General features: G+C 37.6%; 2 protein-coding genes across 2 annotated transcripts; both read left to right on the top strand.

The window, feature by feature from the left end:
• Positions 1 to 7,610: 7,610 nt before the first annotated feature.
• On the top strand, positions 7,611 to 8,453 carry LOC110682696. The gene has a single exon (XM_021859024.1). The coding sequence runs from the start codon at positions 7,611 to 7,613 to the stop codon at positions 8,451 to 8,453; it is 843 nt and encodes a 280-aa protein (XP_021714716.1).
• Positions 8,454 to 12,421: 3,968 nt separating this feature from the next.
• LOC110682695 lies at positions 12,422 to 13,267 on the top strand. The gene has a single exon (XM_021859023.1). The coding sequence runs from the start codon at positions 12,422 to 12,424 to the stop codon at positions 13,265 to 13,267; it is 846 nt and encodes a 281-aa protein (XP_021714715.1).
• The last annotated feature ends 10,727 nt before the right edge of the window (positions 13,268 to 23,994 follow it).

The raw sequence follows: 23,994 nt of genomic DNA, 5'->3' as shown, positions 1-23,994 counted from the left end.
CATGGAGTATACTCCATGGTTTCACGGGGAAGAAGGAGGAAAAAGGGAAAAAAATGAGAAAAGAAAGAAAAAGAAAGGAAAAAGGAAAAAGAATAAGAAAAACTTACTTTGACCATTTGACTTTCGTGTGAAGAAATTTTTTGGGGATATTAGGATGGCTAATGCGCGTGTCATAGCTAGCCTTGTTCGGAGAGATTTTTTAGTTATTGGTAACATTAATGAGAGAAAATTTGTAAACAAATATTTTAGGGTAAAAATTTGTAAACAAATATGTTAGGATAAAATGTCTGCACACTGTTCTAAATATTTCGGATTAAAGCCAATTAACATTAATGAATGCACAAAAAAAAAAAAAGCAATTAACAATAAGGGTAAAATAAAAAACTTGTACATATTAATAAGGGTAAACATGTAAATGTACATATTGAAGGGTATAACTGGCAACACACTATTCATAAGAGTAATCTTATACTTTATTATACGTTTTTAGGGTAAAAATTTGTAAACAAATATTTTAGGGTAAAATGTTTGCACACTATTCTAAATATTTCGGATTAAAGGCAATTAACATTTATGAATGCAAAAAAAAAAAAAAAAACATGAAGGTCAAAATAAAAACTTGTACACATTAATGAGGGTAAACATGTAAATGTACATTTTAAGGGTATAATTGGCAATACACTATTCATAAGAGTAATCTTATACTTTTTATAAGGTAAGGAAATGGAGTATTTATACTGTAGAGTAGGTTAGAGTAGGTTTGGGCTTTATAAAATTACGGACTTGAATGATGAAATAGTTGGCCCGAATATATAAATAAGATGGTTGGTTTATAATGAAAATGGGCCACATTCGGATAGGATATTTATTGACCCAAAAATTAGAACTTGTTTTATTTATAATCCAATAATTAAAGTAATTTTACCCAATATTTTATAAATAATTAACGTAAGGAAGTTTTGCAAAAGAACACCACCAAAAAGCACAAAAATGGATTATAACACCATAAAAACTAAAACTTTTAGGGAAATTCCATATGGTGGCCTCATGAATTCAATTTTTCTACGTGGAAGACGAACTTTTTTCCTACTCTCTTAAGTGACACCAAGGTTTAGAAAAATTAAGCATAGTGCCCTTTTTTAGGTTTTATGGTTAACTTTTTTATTTTTTGGTTAACCATTTTTTTTAAAAAAAAAATAAATCAAAAAACTAAAACCACCACTCAGCCACCCACCTAGCCATCAGCTGAACCCCACTGCCACCTATCGCCTGTGTTGGCACTCCCCAAACCCCTCCACCTCCCCCGAGTACCGGCGCCACCCCGACCTCCCTCTCTTCCCCTTCCCTAACCACCGTTACCTTAGCCCCCACCCTCGTAAGTCGAAACTCGACCCTAACCAATCCCGTAACCTTACCTCCACCCTTCGAAAAACCCCAAAAATTCGCCGAAAAAGTCCAGCCGCCCCTTCCCCACACCTCGAAAAGGTCGACGCTAGGGTTTCGTGTGTGTGTGGGGGGAGGGGGGGCAGCCAGACTTTTCTGGCTTTTTTTTAGAGGTTTTCGATTGGTGGGGGTTGGGGTTACCTGATTGGCGGGGGTTGGGGAAGAGAGGGAGGTCGGGGTGGCGCCGACGCCGACGCCGAGGGATGGGGTTCTGGGCACGCTGGCGCCGGGGGAGGGGGCTAGGGCGCGCCGACGTCGGGAGCAGTGGGTACGACAGGTCACGGTGGCTGGCTGGTGGTATTCTTTTTTTATTTATTTTTTTTAATGTTTTAAATTTTTTTTAATTACTTATGGTTAACCAAAAACTAAAAAAGTTAGCCAAAAAATCAAAAAATGGGCACTATGCTTAATTTTTTAAAACCTTGGTGCCACTTAAGAGAGTTGGAAAAAAGTTTGTCTTCCATGTAGAAAAATGGAATCCTTGAGGCCACCATGTAGAATTTCCCAAACTTTTATTATAACACCACAAAAAAAAAACCCAAAAATCCGTTAAGTGGTAGTGAAATCCAATTTATGGGTGTTTTTTTTTTTTTTTTTTTTTTTTTTTTTTTTTTTTGTGATGTTACAGTAAAAGTTTTAAATTTTATGGTGTTATAATCAAATTTCTGACAATTTTATGGTGTTATAAGTCAGAAAATCCTTAATATAATACATAAAATTATGGTGTATTACAGTGGAGGTGATCCATGAAGTTCTTGCTACCTATGAGATGTCATTCGGTCAAAAAATCAATTTTGACAAACTACTGTTTCTTTTAGTAAAGGAGTTCCGTGAGCAAAAAGGGTGGAGCTGCTTTAAAGCTTGGTGTCCAAAAAGTGGATATTCATGATCGTTACTTGGGTCTTCCGACTGTGTGGGTCGATCTACAAAAGTGATCACGAAAAGGGTGAAGGAGAAGTTGTGGAAAAAATTTCAAGGGTGGAAGGGGATGGTGCTTTCTATAAGGCGGGTAGGGAGGTGATGATAAAGGCAGTGGCCTTAAGCGATGAGTGTTTTCAAGTGACTGCCGTCCTCTTTTTGTGATGAAATTAGATCGTTGGTTGCTCAATTTTGGTGGGCTCAAAAGCAAGGTGAAAGGAAGATACACTGGTTGGTTTGGAAAAAGTTGAACAAAACGAAAATAGAGGGTGCTTTGCGATTTAGAGATTTCAATTTTTTTAATTGGGCACATTTAGGCAAGCAAGATTGGAGATAAATTATGTACCCGAGAAGTTTATTGGAGCAAGTTTCGAAAGAGAGGTACTATCCGAACTCTACATTCCTAGAGTCTAATGTAGGGTCTTTCCCTAGTTACACTTGGAGAGGTATTTGGGAGTCTAAATGGGTTGTGCGTAGAGGGTTGCGGTGTAGAGTAGGGAATGGGGAGGGGATTAACAAACCTAGATACAAGTATAGAGGTAAGTCAAGAGTCGAATCCAAAGGAGCAGTTATGTTCAAGTGCTTTTAATTGGGAAAATAAGCTAGGTCGTAGTCAAGGGTGAAGAGGTAACACTAACAATTACCAAAACAAAGAACAAAACAAATAAAACACTAGGGAATGGGGATCAACAAGTAATCATGACAAGTGCAACAACTTGGGAAGAACATGTCAATCAATGTTTGTGAAGACTAATGATGAGAGCTATCAATTGGAATCAAAGATCTATCTCCTAATCGTTAATCTAGTGGTCTCTACTAATAACAAACTAGGAGAATCACATTCCAAACCAATCGAAAATTGCAATTCCTAAATCAATGGGTCGTATCATTAGAAATCACAATGCAATCTAGTATAATTCACAAGGCCTAATCAATCTAGTATAATTCACTTTAATCTCAAGAATCAATCAACATAATTCCCAAATCAATCACAATCAATCAATCACCCAAGTTTCACCCAACCCCTAGAAAAACAACTACTCAAGATTCATCATCTAATCAACAAACAACTAAAGAAATCGAGAATCAACAAAATATGAAGAACAATTACACTAATCAATAAATTAAACATCAAAATCAAATTAAACAAACATGAAATTAAACAAAATAATTAAATGAGATAGAGTTAGAAAACTTAATTGATTGATTATGGAGATCTTCAATACAATTGTCACCTTGGATCTTCAATCTCTCAAATCCCCAATATAATTTCTCACTTTCTCTCTCTAAAACTACTCCTAAACTAACCCTAAAACTAGAGAGAGAAAATCTCAACTTGACAAGGGAATAAACACATCATCAAATGCCTATCCCTAGATCACATGAATTTTATATAACCTAAACGAAATAAATACAAGTATAAGGTAAGCAAATGGTCAAACCACAGGGAACAGATAAACACTACCAAATGCTATCAACAACAACTAAGCTAGTCCGGAATAAAGGGAAGTAAACTAAACTCTAAGACACTAAAACAAGAGATAAAACACTAAGGGAAATGGTTTAGGAATAGCATCCACTCAAGCATAGCAAAGGCATAAAGATTGAATTAATCATGAACTAAACATGCTTGAATATCGAAGTAAGGTCCAATCTAGCCACCTGTCGGGGTCAATTGGCTTCTCCTAACGTAGCCTTTATATTGTCACTTTAGAACCATATATTAGGAGGTGCTATTAAATAACAATTGATACAAATGAATCTTGCTACGTCCGCTATCGCATCTTCTAACAATAATTCACCCTCAATCAACTAACAACATGCATATTGCAAGTAGAATGAAGAATATCATGCAAATAAATAATTTAATCACAAATAAATCAATTCTAACCCTAGAACATGCTCAAGATCCAACTACACCACAACCATCCCCTTATTGGGAAATTACTCACTAATCATGCCAACAACAAGATCAATTAACAAATAACCAATAATCAACATCATAAACAAGCAATACTAACAACTAAAACAATACAATAATCAAAACAAAGCAAATAAAATAGAGGAGAGAAAGATAGAAATTATCATTAATTTAATAAGGAGATCTCCAAAATAACGGCTATTTCACAAAATGCCACTGAGTACTTTAAAAATTCACCAAATGCCACCGGACTTTTCAGAATTCACCAAATGCCACCCATTTTTTTAAAAATTCACCGAGTGTCATTAATGACCAACGGGCGTGAACTCCGTTAGTCATTAGGGGTTAATCATGACACATATCATGATATAATTGGTCAATTTATCTTAATTCATAAAAAATTTTATAAAAAACAAAAAATTTTAAAAAAACAAAAAAATGTAAAAAAACCCCTAAAAATTTTCCCAGCCACCCCCACCACCGCCAAACCCTAGCCCCACCCCTTATCTCACCGGAAAACGGCTGGCCACCACCTTAACCACCAAAAATTGGTTGGTCGGCCCTTTAGCGCCCCACCTGACCCACCGTCGACCCCCAAAACCACCCACGCTGCCCACCCCGACCCCAAAAACCACCCACACGTATAGTTGCCTCGACCCCATAAACCACCAATAAAATGCCCCTCCTCCCTTCTCCCACCGTCAAAATGACCGATTTCGAGGGTGGGGAAAGAGAGGAGGGGCGATTTTGGCGACAGAGGTAAGGAGAGGATGCTTGATTTTGGCGATTTTGGTGACGGAGGTAAGGCGACCGATTTCATTGTTAGTGGTTTATAGTGTAATACCCCATATTTTTATACGTATTTTATTTAAAGTATGTATTTTATAAAGTATTTAAATAGTTTTAATTATTTTAATTAAAGTATTTTAATTAATATTATTATTAAAGGAAATTTTATTTAATTATTTTATTTATAAGTTGGGGTTTTATTTTAGGAAAGTTTAATTTTTTAACAAGTTTATTAGGAAAGGAATTAGGAAAACCTGGAAGAGGGTTAGTAGAGAAGGGGTATAACTATCCCACTTATGAGGCAAATCAAACTTAGCCCAGAGTGGAGAAAACCCAAGGTAAACTTCTCTCTCTCTCCTCCTTATTTTTCTTTCTTTTTCTTTTTCCCCTTCCCCTTATTTTTTCGGCTGCCCTCCTCCCTCACCACCGCTGCCAGCAGCGCAAGCCGCCGACAGCAGGCAGCCGCCGCCGCCAGCAGCCGGCAATCGGTGGTGGCTGCCGTTCTTCCTCCCCTTTTTCCCCCTTTTTCGAACTACATATATTAAAAAAAAAAACTAAGCTTTCTTGTTTTAATTTAATCTATTCTTGGATCTAAATATAAATTATGAGTTTGGGGGTTTAATTTTGATGTTTGATAATTGTAATCATACGAATTAATTTTCAAATTTGGTTTTTAATTAAAAAGCCCCAGTTTTTGAAACCCTAGGTCCTTGATTTATGATAATTATGAAAGTATATGAGGTATTAATGTTTAGATCTTCAATTTAAGTGTTTTAAGACTAAATTACAGCAAGTTTTAATTAGAAATAAAGTGCTGGAATTTTATGTAGAGCACTTAATATTATGTTTTTGAAAATTTTGGTTTTTTTTGGTCCGAAATTTTTTTTTTTTAGGGACACTCGAAATTTTTTTTTAGTGTCCGAAATTTATATTATTTATATTATTTTATTTTTTTTGTGAAGGCCGAAAATTTGGCCCCTTCCCTATAATTTCGAATTTTTTTTTTTAGCAGGGTAAAATATTTTTAGTTTGTTAATTTTGCAGGGAGCAAGGATTGAGGTAAGAATTATGTGTTAAAAGCTTTTATTAATATGTTGGTGAGCTTGGGTAGGAAAAAAAAAAGGGCATATAGGCTAGAATTTAATTTCTTCCCTGTGTGCATAAATTTTATTTTAGGGTGTTCAAACATGTTGTATGACTAAATGTTTGTGATGAAAGCATGCAATATATGTATTATTTTATGTGATTCTTCAGATTGTATGATTGAACACTGAACTTTGTGTTATTTATTTAATTTTATTTTATTTCTTTAGGGAAGGGAAATCTTTTCTAAACCTTTTCTCTATAGGATGCCAATTTTTCCTAGCAAGTTTACCCAAATGGAATCTCTCGTAAAGAAAAATAATGAACACCCCTATGACTTTGTAGAAAAGATCAGATACTTTTGTTCCTACATGAGCAATGTCCTACGGGAGAAAGTTTATGACACCCCTGATCGTATTTCGGCAATGATTGTCCATTGTCTTCCAGAGTAGCCCCCTTACTTCGCTGTCAAACAAAGATTTTCTGATTTTTATCTTCCAGGAGACATCCCAAATTACCATAAATACAGAGATTATTATGGCCAATGGTATCCAGACTATATTTTCTTAACAAATATCTCTTAAGGGTGGAGAAAGTTTATTGTCAGCGCTTAAACCTTCCCTACCCTGACTACTACTTTGATAACCCAGCAGAGAACAATCCTCCTCCAAATCAACAACCAGAAAATTCCGCTTCTTCTTCTTCTTCGTCGGGGGGTAATCCAACAGAGAATGGAGAACAACAAGAGGGTAATAGTTCACTTATGGACATTTCTGATCCAAACCCACCTCCAACTCCAATAATTATAGACATTTCATCGGATGAGGAAGAAGAAGGGGAGTTTATTCCAGTAGAACCTGAACCTGAATCACCTGAACCAATGGAGGAGTCAAATGATTCTAACTTCGATCCTTCAAGCTACAAGAAATCCATCTTATGACTTTCCTCGCAACGAGTTCATATTCTTTATTTTAAAAAATTTTATTTGTTATTTCAGTTTTAGCAAATAAGTGGCATAACCACATCAGTTTTTGGAACACACTTTTTATTTTAATATCTTCAGTCTATTTTAATTAATAAACCTTATTTATTTCTTTGATAAATTTTTATTTATAAATTCTTTTGTTTTACAAATATTCCATTTCACACCATTATTCCAGTAATCACCATTCCAAGCAACTTATCTCCAACAAACATTTATAAACCGCAAACGTCCATGGGAATTATTTTTATATTTATTGTGATGCTTTATTAAATGCATGGTTGGTTAGCAATCAATATTAATTGATAAAGCTACATTAAGGGAATTTTTAGCAATTGCTATCCCAAATTGTTAGCTTCAAATTTTACTGTAAATGTTTAAAAAAAATCGTTAAATATATAAGGGTGTTCGTCTTGAGAGCTAAACCTAGTCATTTATAATAGTTATCCTTGTCCTATATTCAGGAGAAACCAAATGGCAGGGGGACGAAGTTCAGGTAGTGGTGGAAATGATTTGAATGATGTAGTGAGGCAATTGGCAGCGGTTCCCCAACAATTGGCAAGGAACTCAACTGGTAACGGGGATGCTCAAGGGGAGCTCTTTAAAAAGGTGGCGCAAAGCAAGCCACCAACCTATCAGGGCGAGGCTGATCCTGTGGTGTTGGAAAATTGGTTAAGGGAATTTGAGAAACTGTTTGGAGCGGTGGGATGCCCTGAAAACTCCAAAGTAGGTTGTGCTATATACTATCTGAGGGGTGAAGCTGACCTTTGGTGGCAACAAAACGAGGCTACCATTAGAGCATTACCTAGGTTCAACTGGACCAAATTCCAAGAAAAAGTGAGAGACAAGTTTTATCCTAGCTTTTTGCAGAAGCAGAAGGCTGAGGAATTTTCAAACCTTAGGATGGATAAGATGACAGTTACGGAATATTACACCAAGTTTATTGAGTTGTCCCGTTTTGCTGAAGGATCCGTCTCTACGGAGAAAGCAAAAGCTAGGAAGTTTGAGAGTGGGTTAACTACTGATCTACAGTTGAAGCTGTGCGGGCAGGTATTTGAGACCCTGGATGAAGTATATGGAAGGGTCGCACACCTTTATGCTCTGGAGGAAAAGAAGAAGAAAGAGTTAGCTGAAATAGAAGGAAGAGAGAAGAGGAAGGAAGTGGGACAAGTTTCTGGAAACCAACAGGGAAACCAGAATGGTTTTAAGAAGCAGAACTACCACCATAACAATAATTTCCCCAATAATAATAATTTCCAGAATAATAACCGCCAAGGGGGATGTAGCAACAATGGTGGGGCTAGAAACAATAACTAAGGGAATAATAAGAATGGAAGGACTTACTTCTGCAAGAAGTGTAGGAACAATCACCCTGGGAGGGATTGTGAAGGCAATTTGGTTGCTTGTCGCGCTTGCAACAAACTGGGGCATAGGGAGTATGAGTGTTACTCTAAGAATGCTAATGGGAATAAACAGAACAACTATAACTCAGGAGGAAACCAGAAGAATTTCCAAGGGAACAACAACAATTTTTCTGGGAATAAGGGAGTGCAGCAGAATGGGGTGAGAAACAGTAACACCAACAATAGTAACAGCCAACAAAAGGGAGGAACTGCAGGGAACTGAATGTTTTGAGTAGGCACGAGGCAGAGGCCACGAAAGATGTTATCACTGGTACATTTTCTATTAACTTTATTCCTGCTAAAGTATTGTTTGATTCTGGTGCAACTTTTTCTTTTGTTTCTAAGGGTATTGTTTCAAAAGTGTGGAGGGATGCTAGGGTGTGGGGGTTTGATTGGGTAAAATTATATCTCCAAGGGGTAGGGCCAGTGAGAATTTGATGGTAAGTGACTTGATCAACTAAGGAGATGGTAGTTGGAATGGGAGTGCTCTTTCTCAATATTTTCTTAATTTTGAGAAAGATAGGATTTTAGGAATCCCCTTGAGTAAAGACTTCCGGTTAATGGCTTTTATAGGGATCTTGAGAAGAATGAGATTTGTTCAGTGAAGTTGACTTATCGGGCGATCTTTGAACACGATTGGTGTAATACCCAAGATTTTAAACTCGATTTATTATACTCTAATTTAATATTAAAAGCTTAAATAAATTTTTAGTCTCTATTATGTTAACAAGTTTGACTGTTTTAGTTTAAATTTTATTTTAAAAACACATTATTTATTTTTAAAACCTAATTTTCCAAAGGAAAGTAATTATTTTTTTAAAAATCTATTTCGAGTCAAATTTTATTTTTATATTCCGTTAAAAGTCGCACCAAACTCTGTAATTTTTATCCGATATCGCGAAATGACAAAAATGCTTTATGCACCCAAAAAGGAAAAAATCGACCTCTTGTTCTTTCTTCACGATTAAGTGTTGGAATTCAAATGTCGCTTCTTTCCCATTGGATGTATGTTCTATTATTTCACTTATCATCACAAAAAAAAGTCAGGTGAGCTTAAATGTCAAAGCTTATCACACTAATATAGCAATCTTGATCTTCTCTCTCCCTTCTCTTGTAAGTTTCTAGTAGCAAGTAATTAACACCGGTAAGTTTGACTACTAAAGCAACACCACCACCACCGTTGTCGCAATCACCGCATCTTTCCCCTGCTCCAAGCCGTTGTTGCCACCTCATCCCCTTCACCGTCGACCAACCACGCCACCACAAATTTACAATTCCCTTCTCCTTTCGTGACTATCTTGTCAAAACAAGTGAAATAGTCTTTTAAGACCCATTAATACTTACTTGACACTTCGTATACTACTCACCCTAAAGTAAGTAGTACTTGTTTTAGTTTTTTATATTATTTTTTTTGTAAAATGATTTAATTTAGATATACTTATAATTATTCTTTAAAAATAAATTATTGATTTACTTCTTATATGATGGTCTAGTATTAATTATTTCTATAGATTGCATAACATAAGAGTTGGATAAACATACCTTGTAGTAAAGACTTTCTAATAATGAGTTTTGATATTAGAATGATTTAAGAAACCTTTATACTAAAGTATTTATACTATTTTATACTAATAATGACAAAATTTCTTGTCTTATAAAAAGAGGAATCGGACCCCAAACCTCAGTGAGAACGATAAAATAAAGGCTTGTAGGAAGGTTGTCAGACTTTAAATCGAGGTAACAGCTATTGCTAGTACCCGTTATTCCCTTCGAAATGCGTTTAGTTTATATATAAAAGTATGATGTTACGATTGAAAGTAATTTATGTCTTTGATATATTATATGATTTGTGGGATTATAACTATAATTTGTCTGAATTCTTTTCCTGAAATATATGATTTTATGAGAAATCACAAGGATATTTTAATGACGAGTTTTACGGTAAACTGTAATGTACTATATTTTATAAAGGTGTCTTACTATTTTACAAAAGTATTCTGAATGACTGGAATTTCTTCAATTCTCTTAATTTATAGAAAAAGATGTAAACATAATCTTATATGATTGAGCAATGGTTCCTTTGAGGGCATTGGCCCATTCCTGATATGGAGCAGTGGCTCCCCCTAATATGTTTGGAACACTGGCTCCCCTGATAGTAGGAGACGTCCTACCCTTGTTAAATGTTTAATGTTTAATGTTTAATGATAATAATGATTTTATTAAATGGTTATGAACGAATGCTTATTGAATTGGTGTTTTATTACGTGTTTAAATTTATTCCGCCCTCCCTGTTTAATTAACTAAAATGAATTGAAATGATGTTACGCTACTAGAGTAGTACGTTACCAAGCCTTCGGCTCACCGTTTTTATGTTTCATGTTTTAGGTACTGCTGGAACGAAGGGAACACGTAGTGGGAAGGATTTTAATTACCTTAGGAAGCTCACTAGTTATTTACAGTTTTAAGATGATAGATTAATTTAATTAGCAAGTAAGACTTTAGTAAGTTTATGTTAAAATAAGATCTTCTTTTAGCAAAGTAAGAATTGTTTAGGGTAAAAATACCCCTGACAAATGGACCTATGCTAATGCGCACGTGTCCCTAAGCTCAGCGCTCAATGAGCCAATTAGAGCATGACACGTGTCATCTCAAAGGGGAAAACGGGCTTAAAGCCCATAACCCTAGAAACCGTAAAACGGTAGAAGCCCATCAAATTAGGTTAAATAAACTAAGAGGCACCTATCCCAAAGACCCTATAAATACTGATCATTTGCATCAGTTAAGGGGGGATTCAATTGAATACACATTCAATCCTCACAAACCAAAGAGTGAAAAGCTCAGATATTGAGGCTGTCTCAGACAGCCGGAAGATCACTCTTCTCCTAAGAGGAGCCTGATCCCCTTTACATTTCGCACTTTACTCCTCATACACGTTCTAACTTGATCGTCGGAGGCGGAACTCCCACCCCCGAGAGTCTCCGTTGTTTTGCAGGTATAAGCAGCCGGAGGTTGGTCTTGGTGTTGTAACTCTCCCGCAGGGCATCCAAAAAACCCCAAAACAAGAATAATTTCTGTATTGAATAAATTTATATACTTTAGGAATTAAGGTTGTTTAAGTATGAATGTTGCTTTGCAACTCTCGAGAGAGAGTTACAGCGGTGACGTTTCGACCGAATTAGGTTAATTTTGCTACTAAGATTTCTTTAATACTTGAATTAGAGGTCCGGGCGTTACAGCTTGGTATCAGAGCAAAAGATTCTGAGGCCGTAAGTAAATCCCTATGGGTTTTATGTCAACTGCGTTACTGTTTTAGAAAAAGAATTAAGGTTTAATGTAGTGTAAGAAAGGTATTCTTAGTATAAGGTAATTATATTATGACCATAAGTATATGAATTCAAGGCTATAAAGATAAGTAAGTGATGTGAGTGAGAGTGTAGGAACAGGATGAAGGGATTGATTTTCTTTTACTATTGCGTTATTTGATTGATTATTTTATGCAAAATGTCGACTATTAAGAGAGGTATCAACAATGGAACAAACAACGATGTTTTTACTAATGATGAAATGGTTCACGAGGAAGATGTCCATGAGGAATGTTAGAATATATGGCAATATATTCTAGTCTGACATTGTATATAACTAATTATGGTTAGTGTATATTTCCTAGCCTAGTTTATAGCCTTAATTGTAGGTAGTTAGTTGCCAAGATTATCTCTTGTATTTGTATATTTATACCCAAAGATAATCAATGGAAAAGATCAACGATCAAATCACTTTCATGGTATCAGATTAAGGTTTGGATCCTACGTTCCCTACCCCTCTCACGGCCCACATCATCATCTTCTTCCTCTTTTCTTTCTTTCTTTCCGCTGCAACCTTTCCATGGCAGACACTCCAAAGTATCACCCCGCCTTTACGATCACAAACGTAAAGTCCCTCACACCAATTACTTTAGACTCTAATCATGGATTGTATCACTCTTGGGCTGCACTTTTTAAAGTGCTTTGTCGAGTTCATGATCTCACTTCCCACATCATCCCTCCTATGGACGCATCCGAACTCGCTGCATATGAGTCTGTCAAACGGGCATACCTTGCCTACCGGAGGCGTTTGGATGCTGCCGTCCTTAACTGGATTTACAATTCAGTTTCTCCAGACATTCTCACTGCCATCCTACTCAAGGATGACACCATTCATGGTGCTTGGACTCGCCTTGAATCAATGTTCCAAGATAACAAAGCATCACGGGCTTCCCATCTCGAACAAGAGCTTGCTGACCTTGATTTCGGGAATTTCTCTAACATTGATGGCTATTGCAATCACGTCAAATCCCTCGCTGATCGTCTTGCGGATGTTGATGCTCCGATTCCAGATACTCGCCTCATCCTTAAACTCACAGCCGTACTGCCCGAAGCTTATGCCGGGACGGTAGACTTCATACAAAACCAGGAACCTTTCCCTTCTTTCGAAAGTTGTCGTTCTCGCCTTAAGCTTGTTGAGCGCACCATCAAAAACCGCCTCGCTAAGGAGAATGGGTCCACCAGTCGCCAACCGACAACCCTACTGTCCTCCACCGGCGGCCACCAGCAACACGATGCTTCTGTCAACACCTCCAGGCCGTCCAACAGAAGCAACAAGCCAAAGAAGTCAGTCTCAAAGGCTTCTGGTAAAGGGCGCCTCTCTGGTTCAGCCCAGCAACCTTCTGGCCCAACAACTGGACAGCCCTGACAGCCTCAACTAGGCCCGCACTCGTGGCCTGCCAGGAACCCTTGGCTAGGCCAGTGGCCTAGTCCACCATGCCCATATCCTGCTAAGTCTTGGACACCACAGACAGCTGCCTCTTCAACAGGCTCAAGGCCAATTGGGCCCGGGATTCTTGGTCCACCTCCTCAAGATTTCAGTGCTCTTGACAATGGTCCAAATCCTACTCCTACCCACATTGCTGCTGCTATGCAAATGCTTGCTAATCCACATCGTCCGGATACCAATTATTATATGGACACCGGCGCCACATCTCATATGACGGCCGATCAAGGTATTCTCTCACCCTATGTAAATTCGAGCATTAAAAATCATAACATTGTTGTTGGTAGTGGTGATTTAGTTCCAATTATTGGTCATGGTAGTGCTATTTTTCCATCCCCGTACCCACCTTTTACCCTAAATCATGTTTTGCATGCTCCCAAAATAATTAAAAATTTGATATCCGTCCGAAAATTCACAACTGACAATATGGTCTCTCTTTCCTTTGATCCTTATGGTTTTTCTGTGAATGATTTACAGACGGGGGCCCACCTAATGAGATGTGACAGTGCCGGTGACCTATATCCTCTCTTCCCAATCAATCAAGCCAACTCAGTCACACATTCAAATTTTACTGCTATCTCTTCCGATCTTTGGCATAATCGACTAGGACACCCTGGCGATGTTGTTCTTAGGAAATTGAGTACTCAAAATTTTATTGAATGTAATAAGGCTTGTACTTCTTTTTGTTCTTCGTGCCCTTTAGGGAAACACATTAAACTACCTTTTTCTGATTCTATGTCGCACACTGTTTTTCCTTTTGATATAATTCATAGCGATCTGTGGACTTCTCCAATTATCAGTTCTTCTGGTCATTGTTATTATCTATTGTTTCTTGATGACTACACCAAATTTTTATGGACTTATCCTATTGCAAAGAAATATGAAGTTAAACATATTTTCCAAACCTTTCATAAGATAGTCCAAACTCAATTTGAACGTAACATTAAAACTTTTCAATGTGACAATGGCACCGAGTATGTTAATGGTACTCTTAAAGATTTTTTTGAAAATCATGGTATTCTCTTTCGTCTTTCCTGTCCACACACATCTCAACGAAATGGAAAAGCTGAACGTCACATAAAATCAATCAATAACATTATACGGACCCTTCTTGCCCATGCTTCTTTGCCTCATTCTTTTTGGCATCATGCTCTAGCCATGGCTACCTATCTCCTAAACATTCTCCTAACCAAGGTCTTAGGTTATAAATCTCCCCTACTCAAGCTTTATACCACCGTGATCCCATTTATTCGGGTTTACGAGTCTTTGGTTGCTTATGTTTTCCCCTCTTCCCTTCCACTTCTATAACCAAGTTGCAAGAACGGTCCACCCCGTGTGTCTATCTTGGCCCTGCGCCTAATCATCGTGGTTCGAAGTGCTATAATTTATCAAATGGTAAAATCATCATTTGTCGGCATGTGAAATTCATTGAAAATGAGTTTCCGTTCTCCAAATATCACACCCCGAAAATTGATGATCATGAATTTTTGGACTACAGTCCATTAAATCACTACCACCATTTGCGCACCACTCAACCCATTTTTCCCTCATCCCCAGCCCAGCCCAGCCCATCTCCTCACATGGGCAGCCAACATCTCCCATCTCTTCTGGGCTCTCTACTGACTCCAGCCCACACTCCCCTTTTCCTGCCACATCTCAGTCCGTGGGCTCCCAGCAAACGGCCCAGCATACATCAGTCCTTCTCCCTCCCCCTTTGGACAGCCCACTCCTCACTTCCTCACGAAGTGAAAGTTCCTCCTCCTCCTTATCTGCCAGCAACCCATCCAACCCCACTGCCATAGGCAGTACCGTCTCCACCCCACCCCTATTCAGCCAATCATCTACCCACTCCCATCATATGACCACCCGATCCAAAGACGACATTATAAAACCTAACCCGAAATATTTTTCCAACCTAAAGATGATGACCACTACCACTATTTCTCCTATCCCTAAGGACCCGGTTAGTGCTATTCATGACCCTAATTGGAAAAATGCAATGTTAGAAGAATTTAATGCTCTTATTGGTAATCATACATGGGATTTGGTTCCTCGGCCTCCTAATGTGAATGTTATTCGTTCTATGTGGATATTTCGTCATAAACGAAAGTCTGACGGGTCTTTTGAGCGATATAAGGCTTGTCTTGTAGGTGATGGCAAAACACAACAACAGGGAATTGACTGTGATGAGACTTTCAGTCTGGTTGTCAAACCGGCTACTATTCGTACTGTTCTTAGCATTGCCATTTCACACTCTTGGTCGATCCATCAGTTGGATGTCAAGAATGCTTTTCTGCATGGTTATCTCAATGAAACAGTTTATATGCATCAGCCAATGGGTTTTCGCGACAAAAGTCGCCCATATCATGTCTGTCTTCTGCGGAAATCTCTATATGGTCTCAAACAGGCCCCTAGAGCCTGGTATCAGCGGTTTGCAGATTTTGTCACCTCTATTGGTTTTACTAATAGTAAATCTGATAATTCTCTATTTATTTACAGACAGGGGACTGATACTGCTTATATTCTGTTATATGTTGATGATATTATTCTTACATCTTCTTCTGTTCATCTCCGAACTCATATCATGGGTCTTCTGAGTTCCGAGTTCGCCATGAAGGATTTAGGTCTTCTGAGTTTTTTCCTAGGCATTGCAGTGACTCGTGATGCTAGTGGTATGTTCTTGTCTCAGAAACAGTATGCCACCTCCATCACTGCAAATGCAGGAATGTCAAACTGTAGTCCTTGTCCTAAACCTGTTGACACGAAATCCAAACTTAGTGCTTCTCATGATGCTCCATATGAGGATCCAACTAAGTACAGGAGTCTTGCTAGAGCTCTTCAGTATCTGACTTTTACTAGACCTGATATTTCTTATGCAGTTCAACAGGTCTGTCTCCATATGCATGCTCCGTGCAATGCTCACATGGGCGCTTTGAAGCGTATCATACGCTACTTACAGGGAACTTTGTCTTTTAGTTTGCATCTGTATAAGTCCTCTATCAACAAGCTTGTTGCTTATACGGATGCAGATTGGGGGGGATGCCCCGACACCAGGCGATCTACTTCAGGTTATTGTGTATTCTTAGGTGACAACTTGATTTCTTGGTCATCCAAACGGCAGCCTACGTTATCTAAGTCCAGTGCAGAGGCCGAATATCGTGGGGTTGCTAATGTGGTCTCTGATTCTTGTTGGATCCGAAATTTGTTGCTTGAGCTCTATTTCCCTATTCAAAAAGCAACGATTGTTTATTGTGACAATGTAAGTGCCATTTACCTTTCTAGAAATCCGGTCCAACATCAGCGTACCAAACACATTGAAATGGACATTCTTTTTGTTCGAGAAAAAGTCGCTAAAGGCGAGGTCCGGGTATTACATGTTCCCTCTCGTTATCAGATTGCCGATATTTTCACGAAGGGTCTTCCCCGGGTTTTGTTTGACGACTTTCGTGCCAGTCTTAGCGTCCGTGCTCCCGCTTCGACTGCGGGGGAGTGTTAGAATATATGGCAATATATTCTAGTCTGACATTGTATATAACTAATTATGGTTAGTGTATATTTCCTGGCCTAGTTTATAGCCTTAATTGTAGCTAGTTAGTTGCCAAGATTATCTCTTGTATTTGTATATTTATACCCAAAGATAATCAATGGAAAAGATCAATGATCAAATCACTTTCAAGGAAGACAACGAGGAACAATTTATAAAGGGGTACGAAAAAAGAATGGGACGACTCGAGAATGTGAGTACGTTGTTAGCTGAACTAATTCAAGATTCTAAGAAAAAGAAAGATACCAATGAGGACGATAGTGCGTCAATGTTCAAAAGTTTTCATCCCAAAACCCACTATCATATGATGGTAAGCCTGATCCAGTCGAGTTCGAAGATTGGATTAACCATATGGATCAATTATTCGAGACTTTACGATGTCCTAAAAAGATAAAAGTTGACATTGCTACATTTTATCTCACTAGTCAAGCAAGTTTATGGTGGAAAGTCAACAAAGAAAGGAAGAATGAGCCTGGATTTGGTTGGACTAAACTCCAAGAGTTAATGCGAGATAGTTTTTACCCACCATCTTTAAGGAGACCAAAAAAAGACGAATTTCTCCATTTACAACAAGGAGCAATGAGAGTGTTGGAGTATGCAAACAAATTCATGGAGTTATCTAGGTTTGCCCCAGAATTAGTATCCACGGAACAATCTAGGATGACTAGTTTCGAACGAGGTCTTCACTTGAAGTATCAAGATAAATTATCATATCAACACCTTACTTCTTATCAAGATATAGTTGATGTTGCAACTAATGTAGAACGAGTGGTGTTACTTCAAGAGGCCCAAAACAGTACCTATAAGAGGAAGAATGAAAATCGAAACCCTGGAGGAGCAAAGAGACTAAACCAAGGTGACCAGAATGACAAAAGGATTGATGATAAGGGTCTAAGTTGCGATAAAGCAGATAGAAACGCACCTCAATGGTGTGCCAAGTGCAGAAAAAGAAACCATACTAAAAGTGAATGTCGGGCTAAAACGAATACTTGTTACCGATGTGGAAGTCAAGACCATTATGTTTGGGATTGTCCCATAACGCCACCTACAGATAGAAAAGGAAGTGGAACAAACCCTAGGCAAGGCAACAAGGACAACAACGTTGTTAGGGTAACACATAACCCACAGCGACCACAAACAGCTAGAAGGGTCTACATGATGAACACTGACGAGAAAGATGAAGATGGTGCTAAACTGCTAATGTTGAAGCTCTTTCAACTCAGTTCTCCCTGATTACAAAGGCTTTATGTGATGCATCTTATAACTATGTGTAAAACTTTCTACTTTCTTAATAAAGGTTAACTTTATGTATGACTTAATTCAAGCGTAAGAATAATGCTTGGAAACGAATGATTGGATAAGTAAATAATGTAATTTTAGAATGACCTGATGAAATAGTTTGAATGATATTGATTGTGACACGTATATACGCTCCAATGATAAATTAACAGTTACAAGTTCGACTGAGCTCTAGTTTCGAGGACGAAATTTTTTCTAAGTGGGTAAGAATATAATACCTGAGATTTTAAAACTCGATTTATCATACTCTAATTCAATATCAAAAGCGTAACTAAATTTTTAGTCACTATTATGTTAACAAGTTCGAATGTTTTAGTTTTAATCTTAACAACACATTATTTATTTTCAAAACGTAATTTTACAACGGAAAGTAATTAACTTTTATAAAAATCTATTTCGAGTCAAATTTTATTTTTATGTTCCGTCAAAAGTCCAGAGATTAGCACCAAAATCTGTAATTTTTATATGATATCGCGAAATGACAAAAATTCCTTATGCACCCAAAAAGGACAAAATCCACCTCTTCCTTGTTCTTTCTTCACGGTTAAGTGTTGGAATTCAAATGTTGCTTCTATCTCATTGGATGTATGTTCTATTATTTCACTTATCATCACATTAAAAGTCAGGTGAGCTTAAATGTCCAAGCTTATTTCACTAATATAGCAATCTTGATCTTCTCTCTTCCTTCTCTTATAAGTTTCTAGTAGCAAGTAATTAACACCCGTGAATTTGACTGCTAAAGCAACACCAAACACACCGCTGTCGCAATCACTGCACCTTTCCCCTGCTCCAGGCCGTTGTTATCACCTCACCCCCATCACCGTCGACCAACCACACCACCACAAATTTACAATTCCCTTCTCCTTTCGTGACTATCTTGTCAAAACTAATGAAATGGTCTTTTAAGACTCGTTAATACTTACTTGACACTTCGTATACTACTCACCCTAAAGTAAGTAGCACTTGTTTTAGTTGTTTATATGATGTTTTTTGTAAAAAGATTTAATTCAGATATACTTATAACTATTCTTTAAAAAGAAATTATTGTTTTAATTCCTATATGATGGTCTAGTATTGGTTATTTCTATAAATTGCATGGCATAAGAGTTGGATAAACATACTTTGTAGTATTAACTATCTAAAAAAGAGTTTTGATATTAGAATGATTTAAGAAACCTTTATACTATTTTATACTAATATGATAAAATTTCTTCTTGTATAAAGAGAGGAATCGGACCCCAAAGCTCAGTGAGAACGATAATAAAATAAAGGCTTATGGGAAGGTTATCAGACTGTAAATCGAGGTAACGGCTGTTGTTAGTACCCGAAATTCCCTTCGAAATGCATTTAGTGTATATATAAAAGTAATTTGATATATTTTATGATTTGTGAGATTATAACTAGTACCTGCAATTCCCTTCGAAATGCATTTATGTTACGATTGAAAGTGATTTATGTATTTGATATATTTTATGATTTGCGCGATTGTAACTATAATTTGTTTGAAGTCTTTCCCTGAAATATATGATTTTATGAAAAATCACAAGGATACTGTAATGATGAGTTTACGGTAAACTGTAATGTACGATGTTTTATAAAGATATCTTACTATTTTACAAAAGTACTCTAAACGACGGGAGTTTCTTGAATTCTATTAATTTATAGAAAATGATGCAAACATATTCTTATATGATTGAGCAATGGCTCCCCTGAGGGCATTGGCCCATTCCTGATATGGAGCAGTGGCTCCCCCTGATATGTATGGAGCACTGGCTCCCCCTCATAGTAGGAGACGTCCTACTCTTGTTAAATGTTTAATGTTTAATGATCATAATGATTTTATTAAATGGTTATGAACGAATGCTTATTGAATTGGTGTTTTATTACCTATTCTGCTCTCCCTATTTTATTAACTAAAATGAATTGAACTGATGTTACGCTGCTAGAGAAGTACGTTACCAAGTCTTCGGCTCACTGTTTTTATGTTTTAGGTACTGCTGGAACGAAGAAAACACGTAGTGGCAAGGATTTTAATTACCTTAGGAAGCTCACTAGTTATTTACAGTTTTAAGATGACTGATTAATTTAATTAGCAAGTAAGACTTTCGTAAGTTTATGTTAAAATAAGATCTTCTTTTAGCAAAGTAAGAATAATGTCTGTATTGAATAGATTTCTATACTTTAGGAATTAAGGTTGTTTAAGTATGAATGTTGCCTTGTAACTCTCTCGAGAGAGTTACGGCGGTGACGTTTCAACTGTATTAGGTTAATTTCGCTGCTAAGATTTATTTAATACCTGAATTAGAGGTCGAGGCATTATAATTAGAATAAAGAGGAGTCTGCACCTGTTTTTGCTCTGAATTTTTTGACCGAAGATTTGGGGTCTGCATGTTCTTCCCAGGGTAAAGGTTTTTGCCTGGAGAGCTCTACATGATGCTAATCATGATCATGTTTGTAGTATTTGTTAGAGTGGTGAGAAGTCAGTGATGCATGCTCTAAAGGACTACAAATGAGCTAAGGAGATTTGGAGGAAAAGTGAGTTTTGCTCCCTTGCTAAGTGCGACTTTTGCTTGGTTTTAGATTGGCGGGAGTGCGTATTTGGGAAGTTGGAAGAGAAGGAGAAAGTGGGCTTTATAACGTTGTATTGGGCAATTTTGGGGGCTTGCAATAAGCTAGTGGTGGCTGATGAGGTGCCTAAGGTTGATGAGGTGGTGCGCTATGTAGAAAAAATTAGTACGGAAGGGTGGGAGGCCAATGGTCAGGGGGGCACGCAGGTTAAAGTGCTGCCTACGGTCTGGTCTCGTCCAAGTCCAGGCTGGGTGACTGGGGGTGGTCTGTAAAGGAAGTGCAGGCGAGGTGCTCTGGTGTGCTGCAATTTAGAGTTTAAAGAAGTGGGATCTGAAAGTAAGTGAAGCAAAAGCCATCTTATAGGGGCTGGATGCAATTTGCGAAGGAAGCTGAAATACGATGTGTCGTGGTGGAGAGCGATAGTCTGAGCGTGATTGAGCCATTATACAACAATACGATGGGCTTGAGCTCCTTTTATCTATTGTTAGATGATATTAAGGCTTTATGTTCTGATTTTGATAAATTGTTTGATCGTTTGTGAAAAGGCGTGGAAATAGTGTAGCACATGAATTGGCTCACTTCCAACCTTGGGAGATTGATTAACGATTTTGGAATGATGTAATCTCTCCTCATACTGTTCTAATGATTTAATATAGTAGCCCTCGTTGGGGCTTCTTAAAAAAAATTGTAACGCAGTATTTATTTAAGTGTTACACTTTAACCGATACATAATTTTACGTAATTTAATTGACTTGAATATAATAAGATGTAAATGAGTAGTAGGGTGTTAATAAAATAATTTTTTAATATAGCATAGAGGTAATAATTTATTGAAAAGTATGAGATGTAGGAGGAGAGAAATAAGCAATCTGTCTGGTTGGAGTACTTGTGGTAAACTGTCTTGTCCATCATGTCACAAGGATACTTGGCACAAGAGATTAAAACATGTAATGAAAGAATTCTTTGATGGTACTCAGTAGATTTTTGGAACCTGGTCATGATAGATAATGGATAATAAATCTTTCAATGAAGTAAAGGAAAAAGGACACCCTTCCATTCCTTTGTCAGAATCGGGGGTGAGACGTTTGATGTTTGGGAAGAAGAGAAAGAGAACCCAAAGATTCTTGTTTGACCAATGGAAAACGTTGATGTAATACCCTGGAACTTCTTTTAAAATACCCTTTTTCTCTAAATTAAACATAAACTTAGGAAATAATCATAACATTACCGCCATCGTGATAACGGCTAAGACTTTTCAAAGTAACACAGCGGAAGACTAACTTTCAAAAACTCAAATAAAATAAAGTTTAATAAAACAACTCAAACTTTAAAACCAACTTACATTAAACAACTGACTTGGAACCATTAAAGGCCCTTTAAAACCAAAATAAAATATTAAAACAATGACTATATGTTAGTGTCAACAATTAAATAAATAATTCAATATATTAAGAAACAAAACAATAAAACATATAACTCTTTTCTCTCAATCCCATCATACTTGATATACACCTTCTACCTGTACTTCTCTTTATTTCAACCTCACTACTCGACATATAAAATGGGTCATAGTAGGGCCAATACAAAGAAAATCCAAACACAAACAACAAAGTATGAATTAGCAAAAGCTGAGTACATATGCACCAATAGAGAAAATCACAATAACATGAATATTCTAGCAATAATAGACAATAAATAAATAAATAAAACATGCTCGCCATACAACACAAGTCAACTTACTTTTGACTCATGACTCTATTTTATGTATTAATAAATAACTTTGGATAACGCATCGAACGAGTTTCCTTACCTTAAAAATAGCCCATTAAAATATTGAGCTTCTAATTAGGGAGCTACCCCAATTGACACCTATTATGTCACACTTGTGACGGAATTCCAGAGCATTAATTATAAAAGAAAGTACAGCGTCCTGTACCCTTGTAGAAGTTATGAAAAAATATAAAGTCACATAACCCCCCCAAATGTTCATACTAAAGGTATATACGTTCAAAGAGTTTTGGTACGTATCCTCTTACACTTTATGTGATTCACCAATTTAACTTGTGATGACTCTGTTGGGTTTTGCGGTATCCGACACCGCGTGAAAACAAAACCCGATAACCGGATCATATGCATAATAATTACAACATAAATAAAAGCATGCAAATAAACATATACATAAGAGAAGGGAGAGAAGAGAGAGAAAGAATGCTCACCCTAGTAGCGTGCTTCGCTCAACCGCTGAACTAGGACTTGAAAGCTTCAAGTTCCGCAAGTGCGAGAACCTCCAACGACTCACACCCTCGCTATCGAACCGTAACCGGTCCCTACCGCGAAGCTTAGTCGGGGCTAGACCAAAACAACTTAGAGTTTACGAACAAAGGTTTCCTTGCTTTTGAAGATCTCTTAAAATTCACCAACTCAAGTAAATTTCCAAATACCCAATGATGTGTATTTATAGGGAATGTCCCCAAGAATTCCCATCATCTTTCAATGTGAGATAGTTGGTAAAATGTGAAAATAAGCAATTAATTTAATTCCAAATTAAAATAAATAAGCCATGCAATAGTCAAATGACAAGTGTCAACAAAAGAGAGGGATTAGGTAAGGACCACAAACCCATCCTTGGAGAGCAAGCATAAACCCACCAACTCACACACTTGGTCAACACAAGGAAGACCGGCCTCATGGCTTAGGCTCCAAGGCACGCCCAGCTGGCGGCCTTACCCTAGGCTGGCCTACTAGCTCGCCCCAAGCCCACGCGAGTCAGCGGGCTGCTGCTAGGCCTGCTCGTGTACTTGCGGGCTGGTGCTAGCGCTGTTAGCATCAGCCTGCTCGCATGCTTGCGGGTTGATGCTAGTGCTGCTAGCTCGCCCAGCACAACCACGCTTGCTAGGGCCTTGTGCTGCTAGTTGGCTAGCTCGGCCAGAATGCCCGGCCAGCGCACATGCGTGGCTGCTAGGCCTGCTGCTGAGGCTAGTCCATGGCTAGCATGGCTGCTTGCTAATGTGGCTTAGTCCTCTATTAGCTAAGCCAATCCGTGGCTAGGTTTGATGACTTGTCATTTGACTTATTTCCTCGTCTTGTCGATTCCTTAAAATGACTCGACGTTCAACGCTCGACTTCAACGCTCTAAGATCGGAACCCGACGTCATAGTTTGTAAAATCTCTATTGACTTATTTAATCCTTCAAATCAATTCGTTGCTTCGGTTCAGTTACACGATTGGGTGTGACCCG

This window comes from Chenopodium quinoa, unplaced genomic scaffold (genome assembly GCF_001683475.1).
Source record: "Chenopodium quinoa cultivar QQ74 unplaced genomic scaffold, ASM168347v1, whole genome shotgun sequence".
NCBI lineage: Eukaryota > Viridiplantae > Streptophyta > Magnoliopsida > Caryophyllales > Amaranthaceae > Chenopodium > Chenopodium quinoa.
Note: the sequence above shows the minus strand (reverse complement) of the source record. Positions and strands in the feature narration are given on the sequence as shown.

Coding starts and splice junctions, on each gene's coding strand:
- LOC110682696 (XM_021859024.1), top strand. CDS start 7,611: ATGGCAGGGGGACGAAGTTCAGGTAGTGGTGGAAATGATTTGAATGAT.
- LOC110682695 (XM_021859023.1), top strand. CDS start 12,422: ATGGCAGACACTCCAAAGTATCACCCCGCCTTTACGATCACAAACGTA.